Raw genomic sequence first — 18,687 nt, 5'->3', positions numbered from 1 at the left:
TGGGAAAGGCTTCTTTACTCCTCATGACTTGGTTTATTCCATAAGGAATAAACCATGTGTCCTAATTGTGAAAGTTATTCCCAAACACGGCCAGGCCCTCAGGCTTCACAAATGCTTTCCAGTATGCAAAGGCTCCTGGGAGACCTTAACCAAGCAAGCCTGCAAATTGAGAGTTGAAGGATGAAGGGCCTATTTTGGATGGGTCCCTGGAACAGGTTGATTTGAAGTATCACTGTGTGGTAGAGTCTCTTCCTGGGAGCACAGTTCAGGAGTCTATATATTTCCTAAGACTGCTATGACCTTTGCTTTCCAGAATTTTCTTCCAGATAGTTTCTCTTTTCCTCTTGTGATGTGACTGTCAACCCCTTTCTTCAGTCCCCTGTGTTCTGTCCCAGGAGACTCTCTGGACCTCTGTTATGTTCTGAGCATCTTTGGGAAACAGGCAACCCTGTTGTCAGCTAGGCTGCGGCCAGGCATCTGCCAACTCAGGCGGGCTTTGCTGCAACTTCTGCTGGGCATGTCTTTCTGCAGAGCGGGGGTGATGAGGAGTACCAGCGCATCTACACCACAAAGATCAAGCCACGACTGAAGTCGGAGGATGGAGTAGAAGGGGACCTTGGGGAGACCCAGAGCCGTACCATCACGGTGACCAGAAGGGTCACAGCCTACACTGTGGATGTGACTGGTCGGGAAGGAGTGAAGGACATCGACATCAGCAGCCCTGAGTTCATGATCAAGATACCAAAGCATGAAGTGACTGAAATCTCCAACACAGATGTAGAAATCCAGTCTGGAAAGACGGTGATCAGACTGCCCTCAGGATCGGGGGCAGTTTCTCCAACCCCTGGCTCTGCCATGGATATCCGGGCAGGTGCCATTTCTGCTTCAGGACCGGAGCTCGAAGGTGCTGGCCAATCAAAATTCCAGATCACCGTACCTGGGATAAAGGTGGGAAGTCCCGGCGTCAATGTCAGTGCAAAAGGCTTGGACTTGGGTGGCAAAGGAGGGATCCAAGTTCCAGGAGTAGATGTTTCGTCTTCTCTTGGGGCTGGCTCAGTAGAGGTACAGGGTCCTTCCCTCCAGAGTGGTGATACTGGGAAAATTAAAATTCCAACCATGAAGATGCCAAAATTTGGTGTCTCAGCAGGCCCGGAGGGCCAGATACCAGAGGCAGGGCTGAGTGTTTCTGCACCTGAATTCTCTGTGGGGCATAAAGGTGACAAGTCAGGTTTGACCATCAGTGGGGACATTCAGGCCCCTCACTTGGAAGTCAGTGCCCCCTCTGTCAATATTGAGGGCCTTGGGGGGAAGCTGAAGGGTCCCCAAATCACTGGGCCATCACTCGAAAGTGACTTAGGTCTGAAAGGTACCAAGCTGCAGGGGAACATAGGAATGGATGCCTCTGCTTCCAAAATTGAGGGCAGCATCACTGGTCCCAGTGTGGAAGTTGGAACCCCTGATGTCGATGTTCCTGGGCTAGGAGGCAAACTGAATTTGCCCAAGATGAAAGTCCCTAAATTCTCGGCATCAGGTTCAAAGGGAGAGGGAGTTGGCATTGATGTGACAGTGCCCACCGGTGAAGTGACCCTTCCTGGGGTCTCTGGGGATGTTAGTCAGCCTGCGATTGCTACTGGTGGGCTAGAAGGGAAGATGAAGGGTGCTAAAGTCAAGACACCTGAGATGATTGTTCAGAAACCTAAAATCTCCATGCAGGATGTGGATCTGAGTCTTGGGTCTTCTAAACTGAAAGGCGATATGAAGGTGTCTGCTCCTGAGGTCAAAGGTGATGTTAAAGGCCCTCATGTGGCAGTCAAAGGCCCCAAAGTGGACATAGAGACACCAAACTTAGAGGGGACCTTGACAGGTCCCAAACTCAGCAGCCCTTCTGGAAAAATAGGGGCCTGTAGGATATCAATGGCAGATGTAGACCTAAATGTAGCTGCACCTAAAGGGAAAGGAGGTGTAGATGTTGTGCTACCCAAAGTAGAAGGGAAAATCAAAGTCCCTGAACTTGATGTCCAAGGCCCCAAAATGGATATTAGTGCCCCAGATGTGGAAGTGCATGGGCCAGAATGGAACTTGAAAATGCCCAAGATGAAGATGCCCAAGTTCAGTGTCCCAGGGGTCAAAGGAGAAGGCCCAGATGTAGATGTGGCTCTACCCAAAGGAGACATCAGTATTTCAGGGTCTAAGGTCAACATAGAAACCCCAAGTGCCAACATGGAAAGTCTAGGGGGCAAACTTAAAGGTCCTGATATTCATCTGCCTGAAGTGAGTGTCAAGACTCCAAAGGTTTCGATACCTGATGTCGATCTGCACATCAAAGGCGCAAAGGTGAAGGGAGAGTGTGATGTCACAACACCAAAGCTTGAGGGAGACCTGAAAGGCCTCCAAGTGGACACTGCTGCCCCAGAAGTGAATGTTCATGGCCCAGACCTGAAGATACCCAAGATGAAGATGCCCAAATTCAGTGTGCCAGGGTTCAAAGCAGAGGGCCCAGAAGTGGATGTGAACCTGCCCAAGGCAGATATGGACATTTCTGGGCCTAAGGTGGAGGTCAGTGCTCCAGATGTGAGCATTGAGGGACCAGAAGGGAAACTGAAAGGACCTAAGTTTAAAATGCCTGAAATGAATATCAGAGCTCCAAAGATCTCCATTCCAGATGTGGACTTGCACTTAAAAGGCCCCAGTGTAAAGGGAGAATATGATGTCACAGTGCCAAGACCTGAAGGTGAGATTAAAGTTCCTGATGTTGAACTTAAAAGTGCCAAACTGGACATTGATGCCCCGAATGTGGATATTCAAGGTCCTGAATGGCACATGAAGATGCCAAAGATAAAAATGCCCAAGTTTGGTATGCCAGGCTTCAAGGCAGAGAGTCCAAATGTTGAGGTGAATCTCCCTCAGGCCAACATTGATGTCTCAGGACCCAAGGTAGATGTCAAAACACCAGATGTGAACATTGAAGGACCTGAAGGAAAACTGAAGGGCCCTAAGTTGAAGACGCCTGAGATGAATATCAAGGCCCCAAAGATCTCCATGCCTGATGTAGATTTGCATATGAAAGGCCCCAAGGTAAAAGGAGAGTATGATGTCACAATACCAAAGATTGAAGGAGACTTGAAAGGCCCCAAAGTAGATGTCAGTGCTCCAGATGTTGACATTCATAGTCCTGATTGGAACTTGAAAATGCCAAAGATTAAAATGCCCAAATTTAGCATGCCTAGTCTCAAAGGAGAAGGCCCAGAGTTGGATGTGAACATGCCCAAGGCTGATATGGACATTTCTGTACCCAAACTAGATATTAGTGCTCCAGATTTGAACCTTGAAGGACCTGAAGGGAAGTTGAAAGGCCCCAAGTTTAAGATGCCTGAGATGCATTTCAAGGCTCCAAAGGTGTCTCTACCAGATGTGGACATGGATCTCAAAGGACCCAAAATGAAAGGAAATCTAGACATGTCTGCACCAAAAATAGAGGGAGAGATGAAAGTACCAGATGTGGACATCAAAGGTCCGAAGGTAGATATTAAATCACCAGATGTGGAAGGTCAGGGCTCAGACTGGAGCCTGAAAATGCCAAAGATGAAAATGCCTAAGTTCAGTATGCCTACTCTCAAAGGCGAGGGCCCAGATGTGGATGTGAACCTGCCTAAGGCTAACATTGATGTCTCAGGACCGAAAGTTGACATTGAAACCTCAGATGTGAGCCTTGAGGGCCCAGAAGGAAAGCTGAAGGGTCCCAAGTTTAAGATGCCTGACATGCACTTCAAGGCCCCTAAGATCTCCATGCCTGATGTGGACTTAAACTTGAAAGGCCCCGAAGTCAAGGGGGATGTGGATGTGACAGTGCCCAAGCTAGAAGGAGAAATGAAAGTGCCAGATGTGGACATCAAAGGACCTAAGGTGGACATCAGTGCCCCAGATGTGGATGTTCATGGGCCAGATTGGCACCTGAAGATGCCCAAGATGAAAATGCCCAAGTTCAGCATGCCTGGCTTCAAAGCAGAAGGCCCAGAAGTGGATGTAAACCTGCCCAGGGCTGACATTGATGTCTCAGGACCCAAGGTGGATGTTGAAGTTCCTGATGTGAGCATTGAAGGGCCAGAGGGAAAGCTGAAAGGTCCCAAGTTTAAGATGCCTGACATGCACTTCAAGGCTCCTAAGATCTCCATGCCTGATGTGGACTTGAATATTAAGGGGCCCAAAGGAAAAGCAGATGTGGATGTATCATTGCCTGATGTAGAGGGTGAAATAAAAGTGCCAGATGTGGATGTTAAAGGGCCCAAAGTTGGCATTGATGCTCCAGACGTTGAAGTTCATGGCCCAGACTGGCACCTTAAGATGCCTAAAATGAAAATGCCCAAGTTCAGTATGCCTGGCTTCAAAGGAGAAGGCCCAGAAGTGGACATCCCTAAGGCCAACATTGATGTCTCAGGACCTAAGGTAGACATTAATGTTCCAGATGTAAATATTGAAGGTCCAGATACAAAACTAAAAGGGTCAAAATTTAAGATGCCAGAAATGAATATAAAGCCTCAGAAGATATCCATGCCAGATGTTAGCTTGAATTTGAAAGGCCCTAAAGTGAAAGGAGACCATGATGTCTCAGTTCCAAAAGTGGGAGGAGAAATAAAAGCTCCTGCTGTTGATATCAAAGGCCCTCAAGTAGATGTACCAGATGTGGATGTTCATGGCCCAGACTGGCATCTGAAGATGCCTAAGGTAAAAATGCCCAAGTTCAGTATGCCTGGCTTCAAAGGAGAGGGCCCTGAAGTGGATGTAAATCTTCAAAAAGCCAACATTGATGTCTCAGGACCCAAAGTGAACATTGATGTTCCAGATGTGAATATTGAAGCTCCAGAAGGGAAAATAAAGGGCCCCAAGTTCAAGATGCCAAGCATGAATATACAGACACACAAAATCTCTATGCCTGATGTTGGTCTTAATCTGAAAGGACCTAAACTGAAAAGTGATGTAGATGTTTCTCTTCCGAAAGTGGAAGGAAATTTGAAAGGTCCTGAAGTTGATGTTAAAGTCCCTAAAGTGGATGTGGATGTTGGTGATATTGATATTGAATGTCCAGAAGGGAAGTTGAAGGGTCCCAAGTTTAAGATGCCTGACATGCACTTCAAGACTCCTAAGATCTCCATGCCTGATGTGGACTTAAACTTGAAAGGCCCCAAAGTCAAGGGGGATGTGGATGTGACAGTGCCCAAGCTAGAAGGTGAAATGAAAGTGCCAGATGTGGACATCAAAGGACCTAAGGTGGACATCAGTGCCCCAGATGTGGATGTTCATGGGCCAGATTGGCACCTAAAGATGCCCAAGGTGAAAATGCCCAAGTTCAGCATGCCTGGTTTTAAAGGTGAGGGTCCTGAAGTGGATGTGAACCTACCAAAGGCTGACATTGATGTCTCAGGACCCAAGGTGGACATTGATGTTCCAGATGTGAATATAGAAGGTCCTGATGCAAAGCTGAAAGGCTCCAAATTTAAGATGCCCAAGTTCAATATCAAGGCTCCTAAGATCTCTATGCCAGATGTGGACTTGAATTTAAAGGGGCCCAAACTGAAAGGAGAGATAGATGCTTCTGTGCCGGAAATAGAAGCTGATCTCAGAGGTCCTCAACTTGATATCAAAGGCCCCAACATAGATGTGGAAGTACCTGATGTTGACCTGGAATGTCCTGATGCAAAATTGAAGGGCCCCAAGTTTAAGATGCCTGACATGCACTTCAAGGCTCCTAAGATCTCCATGCCTGATGTGGACTTACATTTGAAAGGCCCCAAAGTCAAGGGGGATCTCGACGTGACAGTGCCAAAACTGGAAGGAGATTTGAAAGGCCCTAATGTGAATGTCGAGGTACCTGATGTTGACCTGGAATGTCCTGATGCAAAATTGAAGGGCCCCAAGTTTAAGATGCCTGACATGCACTTCAAGGCTCCTAAGATTTCCATGCCTGATGTGGACTTACATTTGAAAGGCCCCAAAGTCAAGGGGGATGTGGATGTGACAGTGCCCAAGATAGAAGGAGAATTAAAAGGTCCCAGTGTGGATGTGGAAGTACCTGATGTTGACCTTGAATGTCCTGATGCAAAATTGAAGGGCCCCAAGTTTAAGATGCCTGACATGCATTTCAAGGCCCCTAAGATCTCTATGCCTGATGTGGACTTAAACTTGAAAGGCCCCAAAGTCAAGGGGGATGTGGATGTGACAGTGCCCAAGCTAGAAGGAGAAATGAAAGTGCCAGATGTGGACATCAAAGGACCTAAAGTGGACATCAGTGCCCCAGATGTGGATGTTCATGGGCCAGATTGGCACCTAAAGATGCCCAAGATGAAAATGCCCAAGTTCAGCATGCCTGGCTTCAAAGCAGAAGGCCCAGAAGTGGATGTGAACCTGCCCAGGGCTGACATTGATGTCTCAGGACCCAAGGTGGATGTTGAAGTTCCTGATGTGAGCATTGAAGGGCCAGAGGGAAAGCTGAAAGGTCCCAAGTTTAAGATGCCTGACATGCACTTCAAGGCTCCTAAGATCTCCATGCCTGATGTGGACCTGCACTTGAAAGGCCCTAAGGTCAAAGGGGATATGGATGTGACTGTTCCAAAACTGGAAGGAGATTTGAAAGGCCCCAATGTGAATGTCGAGGTACCTGATGTTGACCTGGAATGTCCTGATGCAAAATTGAAGGGCCCCAAGTTTAAGATGCCTGACATGCACTTCAAGGCTCCTAAGATCTCCATGCCTGATGTGGACTTACATTTGAAAGGCCCCAAAGTCAAGGGGGATGTGGATGTGACAGTGCCCAAGATAGAAGGAGAATTAAAAGGTCCCAGTGTGGATGTGGAAGTACCTGATGTTGACCTTGAATGTCCTGATGCAAAATTGAAGGGCCCCAAGTTTAAGATGCCTGACATGCACTTCAAGGCCCCTAAGATCTCCATGCCTGATGTGGACTTACATTTGAAAGGCCCCAAAGTCAAGGGAGATGTGGATGTGACAGTGCCCAAGCTAGAAGGAGAAATGAAAGTGCCAGATGTGGACATCAAAGGACCTAAGGTGGACATCAGTGCCCCAGATGTGGATGTTCATGGGCCAGATTGGCACCTGAAGATGCCCAAGATGAAAATGCCCAAGTTCAGCATGCCTGGCTTCAAAGCAGAAGGCCCAGAAGTGGATGTAAACCTGCCCAGGGCTGACATTGATGTCTCAGGACCCAAGGTGGATGTTGAAGTTCCTGATGTGAGCATTGAAGGGCCAGAGGGAAAGCTGAAAGGTCCCAAGTTTAAGATGCCTGACATGCACTTCAAGGCTCCTAAGATCTCCATGCCTGATGTTGATTTCAACTTAAAGGGTTCTAAAGTCAAAGGAGATATTGATGTTTCAGTCCCAAAACTTGAGGGAGACTTAAAGGGTCCAGAACTGGATGTCAAGGGCCCCAAATTGGATGTCGACATGCCAGAAGTATCTATGGAAGGCCCAGAAGGTAAATGGAAAAGTCCTAAATTCAAGATGCCAGACATGCACTTTAAAACTCCCAAAATTTCCATGCCAGACATTGATCTTCACTTAAAAAGTCCAAAGATAAAGGGTGAGGTTGATGTAGATGTTCCCAAATTGGAAGGAGACCTCAAAGGGCCAAATGTGGACCTAAGTGGACCAGACATTGAGATTGAAGGACCAGAAGGCAAACTGAAGGGTCCTAAGTTCAAGATGCCAGAGATGAACATCAAGGCTCCAAAGATCTCCATGCCTGATTTACATCTTAAGGGTCCCAAAGTGAAGGGAGATGTGGATGTTTCCTTACCCAAAGTAGAAGGTGACCTCAAAGGGCCGGAGATTGATATCAAAGGCCCCAAAGTGGACATTAGTGCTCCAGATGTAGATGTTCAGGGCCCAGACTGGCATCTGAAGATGCCCAAGATGAAAATGCCCAAGTTCAGCATGCCTGGCTTCAAAGCAGAAGGCCCAGAAGTGGATGTGAACCTGCCCAAGGCTGACATCGATGTTTCAGGACCCAAGGTGGACATCGAAGGCCCTGATGTGAGCATTGAAGGACCAGAAGGAAAGTTGAAGGGTCCTAAGTTCAAGATGCCTGAGATGAGCATCAAAGCCCCCAAGATCTCCATGCCAGACATTGATCTTAACCTGAAAGGCCCCAAAGTGAAGGGTGATGTGGACGTGTCTCTGCCTAAAGTGGAAGGTGACATTAAAGTTCCTGAAGTTGACATCAAAGGCCCCAAAGTGGACATTGATGCTCCAGATGTGGATGTTCATGGTCCAGACTGGCACTTGAAGATGCCCAAAATAAAAATGCCCAAGTTCAGCATGCCTGGCTTCAAGGGAGAGGGCCCTGAAGTAGATGTGAGCCTGCCGAAGGCTGACATTGATGTCTCAGGACCCAAGGTGGACATTGAAGGCCCTGATGTGAATATTGAAGGACCAGAAGGCAAACTGAAGGGTCCTAAGTTCAAGATGCCAGAGATGAACATCAAGGCTCCCAAGATCTCCATGCCTGATTTGCATCTCAAGGGTCCCAAACTAAAGGGAGATGTGGATGTTTCCCTGCCCAAAGTAGAAGGTGACCTCACGGGCCCTGAAATTGACATCAAAGGCCCCAAAGTGGACATTGATGCCCCAGATGTGGATGTTCATGGTCCAGACTGGCATCTGAAGATGCCCAAGGTGAAAATGCCCAAGTTCAGCATGCCTGGCTTCAAAGCAGAAGGCCCAGAAGTGGATGTGAACCTGCCCAAGGCTGACATCGATGTCTCAGGACCCAAGGTGGACATTGATATTCCAGATGTGAGCATTGAAGGACCAGAAGGAAAGTTGAAGGGTCCTAAGTTCAAGATGCCTGAGATGAGCATCAAAGCCCCCAAGATCTCCATGCCAGACATTGATCTTAACCTGAAAGGCCCCAAAGTGAAGGGTGATGTGGACGTGTCTCTGCCTAAAGTGGAAGGTGACATTAAAGTTCCTGAAGTTGACATCAAAGGCCCCAAAGTGGACATCAATGCCCCAGATGTGGATGTTCATGGTCCAGACTGGCACTTGAAGATGCCCAAGATGAAAATGCCCAAGTTCAGCATGCCTGGCTTCAAGGGAGAGGGCCCTGAAGTAGATGTAAGCCTGCCGAAGGCTGACATTGATGTCTCAGGACCCAAGGTGGACATTGACGTTCCAGATGTGAATATTGAAGGTCCTGATGCAAAAGTGAAGGGTCCTAAGTTCAAGATGCCTGAGATGAACATCAAGGCTCCCAAGATCTCCATGCCTGATTTGGACCTTAATATTAAAGGCCCCAAAGTGAAAGGAGATGTGGATGTTTCACTTCCAAGTGTTGAAGGTGATTTGAAAGGGCCTTCTCTTGACATAAAGGGCCCAAAATTAGATACAAATGCTCCAGATATTGACATTCATGGTCCAGAGGGCAAATTAAAAGGCCCCAAACTGAAAATGCCTGACATGCATGTCAACATGCCCAAGATCTCTATGCCTGAAATTGACTTGAATTTAAAGGGCTCAAAGCTTAAGGGAGATGTTGATATCTCTGGTCCCAAATTGGAGGGTGAGATTAGAACTCCCAAGTTAGATGTGAAGGGTCCAGAAGTGGACATTTCTGCTCCCAAGATTAATGTTGAAGGGAAATCAAAGAAATCTCGTTTTAAGCTCCCTAAATTTAATTTTTCTGGATCCAAAGTTCAGACACCTGACATGGATGTGAAAGTTAAAAAGCCAGATGTTGATGTAACAGCTCCAAAAGTTGACATTAATGCTCCAGAAGTTGAAGTGCAAGGCAAAGTGAAAGGATCCAAGTTTAAAATGCCTTTCCTGAGTATTTCATCTCCCAAAGTTTCTATGCCTGATGTGGAGCTAAATTTGAAAGGTCCTAAGGTCAAAGGAGACTTAGATGTAGCAGGCCCAAATTTAGAAGGAGACTTTAAAAGCCCTAATGTGGATATTAAAGCACCAGAGGTTCATGTTAATGCACCTGATGTGGATGTTCATGGTCCAGAATGGAATCTGAAGATGCCCAAGATGAAAATGCCTAAGTTCAGTGTGTCTGGCTTAAAAACAGAAGGGCCTGATGTGGCTATGGATTTACCAAAAGGAGACATCAATGTAGAAGGTCCCAGTATGAATATTGAGGGCCCAGAACTCAATGTAGAGTGTCCAGAGGGAAGCTTAAAAGGCCCCAAATTTAAGATGCCTGAGATGAACATCAAAGCCCCCAAGATCTCTATGCCTGACATTGACTTAAACCTGAAAGGTCCCAAGGTAAAAGGTGATGTAGATGTTTCTCTTCCCAAACTTGAAGGAGATCTTAAAGGGCCAAAAGTTGACATCAAAGGCCCCAAAGTGGACATTGATGCTCCAGATGTGGATGTTCATGGTCCAGACTGGCACCTGAAGATGCCCAAGGTGAAAATGCCCAAGTTCAGTATGCCTGGCTTCAAGGGAGAGGGCCCTGAAGTAGATGTAAGCCTGCCGAAGGCTGACATTGATGTCTCAGGACCCAAGGTGGACATTGACGTTCCAGATGTGAATATTGAAGGACCAGAAGGAAAGTTGAAGGGTCCTAAGTTCAAGATGCCGGAGATGAACATCAAGGCTCCAAAGATCTCCATGCCCGACATTGATCTGAATCTTAAAGGTCCAAAATTGAAGGGTGATGTGGATGTGTCCTTGCCCAAAGTAGAAGGTGACCTCAAGGGTCCAGAGGTGGATATTACTGGCCCTAAAGTGGACATTGACATTCCTGATGTTAGCATTGAAGGTCCAGAGGGCAAACTGAAGGGCCCCAAGTTTAAGATGCCTGAGATGAACATCAAGGCTCCCAAGATCTCCATACCTGATTTGCATCTCAAGGGTCCCAAACTAAAGGGAGATGTGGATGTTTCCTTGCCCAAAGTAGAAGGTGACCTCACAGGCCCTGAAGTTGACATCAAAGGCCCCAAAGTGGACATTGATGCCCCAGATGTGGATGTTCATGGTCCAGACTGGCATCTGAAGATGCCCAAGGTGAAAATGCCCAAGTTCAGCATGCCTGGCTTCAAAGCAGAAGGCCCAGAAGTGGATGTGAACCTGCCCAAGGCTGATATTGATGTCTCAGGACCCAAGGTGGACATCGAAGGCCCTGATGTGAGCATTGAAGGACCAGAAGGAAAGTTGAAGGGTCCTAAGTTCAAGATGCCTGAGATGAGCATCAAAGCCCCCAAGATCTCCATGCCAGACATTGATCTTAACCTCAAAGGCCCCAAAGTGAAGGGTGATGTGGACGTGTCTCTGCCTAAAGTGGAAGGTGACATTAAAGTTCCTGAAGTTGACATCAAAGGCCCCAAAGTGGACATTGATGCTCCAGATGTGGATGTTCATGGTCCAGACTGGCACTTGAAGATGCCCAAAATAAAAATGCCCAAGTTCAGCATGCCTGGCTTCAAGGGAGAGGGCCCTGAAGTAGATGTGAACCTGCCGAAGGCTGACATTGATGTCTCAGGACCCAAGGTGGACATTGAAGGCCCTGATGTGAATATTGAAGGACCAGAAGGAAAGTTGAAGGGTCCTAAGTTCAAGATGCCTGAGATGAACATCAAGGCTCCCAAGATCTCCATGCCTGATTTGCATCTCAAGGGTCCCAAACTAAAGGGAGATGTGGATGTTTCCCTGCCCAAAGTAGAAGGTGACCTCACGGGCCCTGAAGTTGACATCAAGGACCCCAAAGTGGACATCAATGCCCCAGATGTGGATGTTCATGGTCCAGACTGGCATCTGAAGATGCCCAAGGTGAAAATGCCCAAGTTCAGCATGCCTGGCTTCAAGGGAGAGGGCCCTGAAGTGGATGTTAATATGCCCAAAGCTGACATTGATGTTTCAGGAGCCAAGGTAGACATTGATACTCCTGACATTGACATTCATGGTCCAGAAGGCAAACTGAAGGGCCCCAAGTTTAAAATGCCTGATCTCCACCTCAAGGCACCCAAGATCTCAATGCCAGAAGTTGACCTAAGCTTAAAAGGGCCAAAGGTGAAGGGAGATGTAAATGTTTCTCTGCCAAAAGTGGAAGGAGACCTCAGAGGCCCTGAAGTTGACATCAAAGGCCCCAAAGTGGACATCAATGCCCCAGATGTGGATGTTCATGGTCCAGACTGGCACTTGAAGATGCCCAAGGTGAAAATGCCCAAGTTCAGCATGCCTGGATTCAAGGGAGAGGGCCCTGAAGTAGATGTGAGCCTGCCGAAGGCTGACATTGATGTCTCAGGACCCAAGGTGGACATTGATGTTCCAGATGTAAATATTGAAGGCCCTGATGCAAAACTGAAGGGTCCTAAGTTCAAGATGCCAGAGATGAACATCAAAGCTCCTAAGATCTCAATGCCTGACTTTGATTTGCACCTGAAAGGGCCTAAACTGAAGGGAGATGTGGATACTTCCTTGCCTAAAATGGAGGGTGAACTAAAAGGCCCTGCTATTGATATAAAGGGTCCCAGTGTGGATATTGACACTCCTGATGTCAATATTGATGGTCCAGAAGGGAAATTAAAGGGACCCAAATTTAAAATACCAGACATGCACATCAAAGCTCCCAAGATTTCCATGCCTGACTTTGACTTAAACCTTAAAGGACCTAAGGTAAAAGGAGATGTGGACCTTGCACTACCTAAGGTGGAAGGTGATCTCAAAGGGCCAGAGATAGACATTGAGGGTCCTGAAGGAAAGCTCAAAGGTCCCAAATTTAAGATGCCAGATGTCCATTTTAAGACCCCTCAAATTTCAATGAGTGACATTGATTTGAACATGAAAGGACCAAAGATGAAGGGAGATTTGGACATAGAAGGGGATTTGAAAGGTCCCAAAGTGGATGTCAAAGGCCCTAAACTGGACATCGACACTCCTGACATTGACATTCATGGTCCAGAAGGCAAGCTGAAGGGCCCCAAGTTTAAAATGCCTGATCTCCACCTCAAGGCACCAAAGATTTCAATGCCAGAAGTTGACTTGAACCTGAAAGGGCCGAAGGTGAAGGGTGATGTAGATGTTTCTCTGCCAAAAGTGGAAGGAGACCTCAAAGGCCCTGAAGTTGACATCAAAGGCCCCAAAGTGGACATCAATGCCCCAGATGTGGATGTTCATGGTCCAGACTGGCATCTGAAGATGCCCAAGGTGAAAATGCCCAAGTTCAGCATGCCTGGATTCAAAGCAGAAGGCCCAGAAGTGGATGTGAACCTGCCCAAGGCTGACATTGATGTCTCAGGACCCAAGGTGGACATTGATATTCCAGATGTGAGCATTGAAGGACCAGAAGGAAAGTTGAAGAGTCCTAAGTTCAAGATGCCAGAGATGAACATCAAAGCTCCAAAGATCTCCATGCCTGATTTGCATCTCAAGGGTCCCAAACTAAAGGGAGATGTGGATGTTTCCCTGCCCAAAGTAGAAGGTGACCTCAAGGGCCCTGAAATTGATATCAAAGGCCCCAAAGTAGACATTGATGCTCCAGATGTGGATGTTCATGGTCCAGACTGGCATCTGAAGATGCCCAAGATGAAAATGCCCAAGTTCAGCATGCCTGGCTTCAAGGGAGAGGGCCCAGAAGTAGATGTGAACCTGCCCAAGGCTGACATCGATGTCTCAGGACCCAAGGTGGACATTGATATTCCAGATGTGAGCATTGAAGGACCAGAAGGAAAGTTGAAGGGTCCTAAGTTCAAAATGCCAGAGATTAACATCAAAGCCCCCAAGATTTCCATGCCAGACATTGATCTTAACCTCAAAGGCCCCAAAGTGAAAGGCGATGTGGACGTGTCTCTGCCTAAAGTGGAAGGTGACATTAAAGTTCCTGAAGTTGACATCAAAGGCCCCAAAGTGGACATTGATGCTCCAGATGTGGATGTTCATAGTCCAGACTGGCATCTGAAGATGCCCAAGGTGAAAATGCCCAAGTTCAGCATGCCTGGCTTCAAGGGAGAGGGCCCTGAAGTAGATGTGAACCTGCCGAAGGCTGACATTGATGTCTCAGGACCCAAGGTGGACATTGATGTTCCAGATGTGAATATTGAAGGACCTGATGCAAAACTGAAGGGTCCTAAATTCAAGATGCCTGAGATTGGCATCAAGGCTCCTAAAATCTCTATGCCCGATGTGGATCTTGAGTTAAAAGGACCCAAGGTAAAAGGAGACTTTGATGTGTCCGTTCCCAAGATTGAAGGTAGTCTCAAAGGACCCGAAGTAGACCTGAAAGGTCCAGGTCTAGATTTTGAAGGCCCTGATGCTAAACTTAGTGGCCCTAAGTTGAAGATGCCATCACTGGATATATCTGCTCCTAAAGTAACTGGGCCTGATGTTAATGTGCACCTCAAGACACCAAAAATTGGTGTTTCTGGGCCTAAGTTAGGAGGTGGTGAAGTGGACCTTAAGGGACCCAAAGTTGATTTAGAAACTCCAAGTTTAGATGTCCGCATGGAGAGCCCAGATATTAATATCGAGGGCCCAGATGTTAAAGTTCCAAAGTTTAAGAAACCCAAGTTTGGATTTGGTGCAAAAAGCGCTAAAGCTGACATCAAGACACCCTCAGTTGATGTGACTGTCCCTGAAGCAGAGCTGAGTGTTGAAAGCCCTGATGTAAGCCTTGGTGGAAAGGGCAAGAAAAGCAAATTTAAAATGCCTAAAATTCACATGAGTGGTCCTAAAGTTAAAGCCAAAAAGCAGGGATTTGATCTGAACGTTCCCGGAGGTGAGATTGATGCCAGTCTGAAGGCTCCTGATGTGGACATCGGTGTTGCAGGGCCTGATGCTGCAGTCAGAGTTGATGTAAAGTCTCCGAAAGCCAAGAAAACCATGTTTGGAAAAATGTACTTCCCAGATGTAGAATTTGACATCAAGTCACCTAAATTTAAAGCAGAGGCTTCCCTACCTAGCCCTAAGTTGGAGGGTGACATCAAGGTACCGGATCTGGATGTTTCTTCACCAGGGGTTAATGTGGAAGCTCCTGACGTCCATGTGAAGACTCCCAAGTTCAAGATGCCAGGTGTGGATGTCTCAGGGCCAAAGTTAGAGGGCAACTTGAAAGGTCCTAAGGTGCAGGCAAACTTGGACACACCTAACATCAACATCGGAGGCCCTGATGCCAAAATCAAAGCACCCTCATTCAGTGTGTCTGCTCCTCAAGTCTCTATACCTGATGTGAATGTTAAACTGACAGGGCCAAAGATAAAGGGTGATGTCCCCAGTGTGGGTCTGGAAGGACCTGATGTTGATTTGCAAGGTCCAGAAGGAAAAATCAAGTTCCCCAAGTTTTCACTGCCCAAGATCAGTGCCCCTGGTCTTGAAGGAAGCTTGAGCACATCAGATGTTAAGTTTGAAGGGCCTGATATATCTCTTAAAGGCCCAGGAGTGGACTTGTCTTCGGTGGACCTCTCTGTGCCAAAAATTTCTGGGCCTGATCTTGACCTGAACTTGAAAGGACCAAGTCTGAAGGGAGACCTGGATGCATCCAGTCCCAGCATGAAGTTGCACGCCCCAGGTCTTGACCTCAAAGGTGTTGGTGGAAAAGTACAGATAGGAGGAGATGGTGTGAAAATCCCAGGGATTGATGCCACAACAGCACTTAATGTGGGGGCACCAGATGTGACACTGAAGGGACCAAGCCTACAGGGAGATCTGACCATGTCTGGGGACATCAAGTGCCCTAAAATATCTGTGGGTGCTCCGGATCTCAGCTTGGAGGCCTCAGAAGGTAGCGTCAAATTTCCTCACATGAAGCTGCCTCAGTTTGGCATCTCTGCTCCAGGGTCTGACTTGGACATTAACATCAAGGGGCCACAAGTTTGTGGAGAACTGAAGGAGCCAGGGATGGACGTGAACCTGAAGGGGCCCCAGATCTCAGCACCAAGCATGGACTTTAACTTGGAAGGACCAAAAGTGAAGGGGAGCCTTGGGGCCACTGGAGAATTGAAAGGCCCAGCAGTTGGGGGAAGCCTTCCAGGCATCAGTGTTCAGGGCCTAGAAGGAAATCTCCAAATGCCTGGAATTAAGGCTTCTGGGTGTGATGTGCAACTCCCAACGGGGCAGCTTTCTGGTCCTGAAATTAAAGGAGATCTGAAAGGTCCAGGAATAGGTCTCCATGGGGCTGCCCCTGATATCAGTGTCAAGGGGCCTTCCTTTAACATGGCATCTTCAGAGTCAGATTTTGGTGTCAGCTTGAAGGGCCCCAAAGTCAAAGGAGGTGTAGATGTTTCAGGGGGTGTCAGTGTCCCAGATATCAACCTGGGTGAAGGGCATATGAGTGTCAAAGACTCCGGGGTTGAGTGGAAGGGACCCCAAGTCTCCTCCTCTCTAAACCTGGATACATCTAAACTTGCTGGGAACCTTCATTTCTCAGGACCAAAGATAGAAGGAGGTGTAAAAGGAGGCCAGACAGGACTCCAGGGTCCCGGGCTGAGTGTATCTGGGCCTCAAGGTCACTTGGAAAGTGGATCTGGAAAAGTAACATTCCCCAAGATGAAGATCCCCAAATTTGCCTTCTCTGGCCGTGAGCTTGTTGGCAGAGAAGTAGGGGTGGATGTCAACTTCCCTAAAGTAGAGGCCAATGTGCAGGCTGGTGCAGGAGAAGACGAATGGGAAGAGTCGGAAGTAAAACTTAAAAAATCCAAAATCAAAATGCCCAAGTTTAATTTTTCCAAACCTAAAGGGAAAGGTGGTGTCACCGGCTCACCAGAAGCATCCATTTCTGGGTCCAAAGGGGACCTGAAGAGCTCAAAGGCCAGCTTGGGCTCTCTGGAAGGAGAAGCAGATGCTGAAGCATCGTCACCAAAAGGCAAATTCTCGCTGTTTAAAAGTAAGAAGCCAAGACACCGCTCCAACTCCTTCAGCGATGAGAGGGAGTTCTCGGCGCCTTCCACCCCAACTGGGACTTTGGAGTATGCAGGTGGAGAAGTTAAAAGCAAACATGGGAAGCTGAAATTTGGTACCTTCGGTGGGTTGGGGTCAAAGAGCAAAGGTCATTATGAGGTGACTGGGAGTGATGATGAGGCAGCTAAGTTACAGGGGAGTGGAGTGTCTTTGGCCTCAAAGAAGTCCCGGCTGTCTTCCTCTTCTAGCAATGACAGTGGGACGAAGGTTGGCATCCAGCTTCCTGAGGTAGAACTCTCAATTTCCACAAAGAAAGAGTAGTGGGCCTTGTATGTGTGTACATATATATAAATACATCAGCCTTGGGTGTGTTTGTATATAAACTCCAAAGAGAAACACCCCAACAGCCTCAGCAATAATGCAAAGACCTTGCCTCTCCCAGTGGCAAGTGCTGACAAACCAAGTGCCTCTAGGCTCCTGGGACTCTGCAGCTAGGTAAAGAGTTCTAAGTTCATCTGGCCCATGTGCAAAGTCAACAGTATTTGCCTTAAGATTTTAGTTTTTTTGGTTTATTATTATTATTTTTTTTTGCATTGAACGCTGAGAGCTCGTGTTTACTAAGCAAGCTTTTGTGTTTATCCTTATTTTTACTGAACATTGTTAGTACCTGGGTAATGGAAACCCACTTTCTTTTCATTGTAATGACTTTGGGGGCTTTTGTGAGTAAGGGAAGGTGGGATAAAAGGTGGCAGAGGGGGCCAGGTCGCCATTGCTCTGAAGGTTGGATATGTACAAATGGCAACACCCTGGCATGGCTCAGAGGAGGTGGCAGCCAGGGGGTGGGTGTTTCTCAATTCTGTAGCATGACTTTTAATCCCTAGGTGTGTTAGTCCCAGCCTAGTTTGGTGCTCAAGGTGAGAGGGGGATTTAAATCTGTTTGCAACTTGTCCAACCCACCAGGTCAGTGTGAGGGGCTTCCATTCTGGGTTTGGTAAGAAAAGTGTTCATTCGTGACTGCCGTGTTCTGAGAAAAGTTCTGATTCCTTTTAACAAATGTCATCATGATTAAGGACATGTCTGGCACTTTAATGGGAAATTAATTGAGAATGTAAGAAAGTTGATGCTGTACAAGGCAAATAAAACCATTCATTAACCCTGATATAGCCTGCTCTTGCATTCTGTGTTGAGGGAATGAAGCTGAGGGAGGCCACACACACAGCCCTCAGTTTGGATTTGATTCACTCCGTGGCATTGCTAGTTTTGCTGGTGGCTTTAAGGCATGGCCTCTGAACAGGTACCAGGAGGAAGTCTTTGCTTTTTGATTCTCATGGGAGACTGGCTGCACCACTGCTGAGCAATCAAGAGTGGCTAGTGGTTATAACTCACTATAGAATACTTACCTTAGCATGAGCAAGACCTTAAAAGGGCGTAAGGGCAGGGCTGAGGATGTAATTCAGTTCATAGAGTGTGTGGCTGTTATACATGAGAGCCTGGGTTCAGTCCCCAGAAACTCCTAAGATCCAGTGTGGTGGTTCACAGCTGCAATTGCAGCACATGGAGTTGGAGGCAGAAGGATTCTTTTTCTTCTTCTTCTTCTTCTTCTTCTTCTTCTTCTTCTTCTTCTTCTTCTTCTTCTTCTTCTTCTTCTTTTCTTTTTTTTTTTTTTTTGTATTTTGAGACACTGTAGCCAAGTATCTGAGGCTGTCCTGGAACTCACTGAGTAGACTTCGTGTCTCAGCATCTTGAATGTTGGGGCTACAAGTGTGAGCCATCACATCCAGAGATGGGGTCTACCCATCTCCACTGTTGGGAAGAAACAACTGGGATATGGGAAAGATT

At 47.2% G+C, this 18,687-nt stretch overlaps 1 protein-coding gene across 1 annotated transcript in view; it reads left to right on the top strand.

Annotated features, from left to right (window-relative positions):
• The window catches only part of Ahnak (AHNAK nucleoprotein), a 30,276-nt gene extending 12,269 nt beyond the window's left edge, over nt 1-18,007 (top strand). Inside the window, exon 5 of the mRNA XM_087908141.1 lies at nt 532-18,007. Coding sequence (XP_087764267.1) covers nt 532-17,169 — 16,638 coding nt within the window. The 3' untranslated portion in view covers nt 17,170-18,007. The remainder of the gene's footprint in view (nt 1-531) is intronic.
• The last annotated feature ends 680 nt before the right edge of the window (nt 18,008-18,687 follow it).

The sequence above is a fragment of the Myodes glareolus genome, chromosome 7 (assembly GCF_982192425.1).
Source record: "Myodes glareolus chromosome 7, mMyoGla1.1, whole genome shotgun sequence".
Lineage (NCBI taxonomy): Eukaryota > Metazoa > Chordata > Mammalia > Rodentia > Cricetidae > Myodes > Myodes glareolus.
The sequence above is the reverse complement of the archived record's forward strand: the minus strand, read 5'-3'. Positions and strand labels throughout refer to the sequence as shown.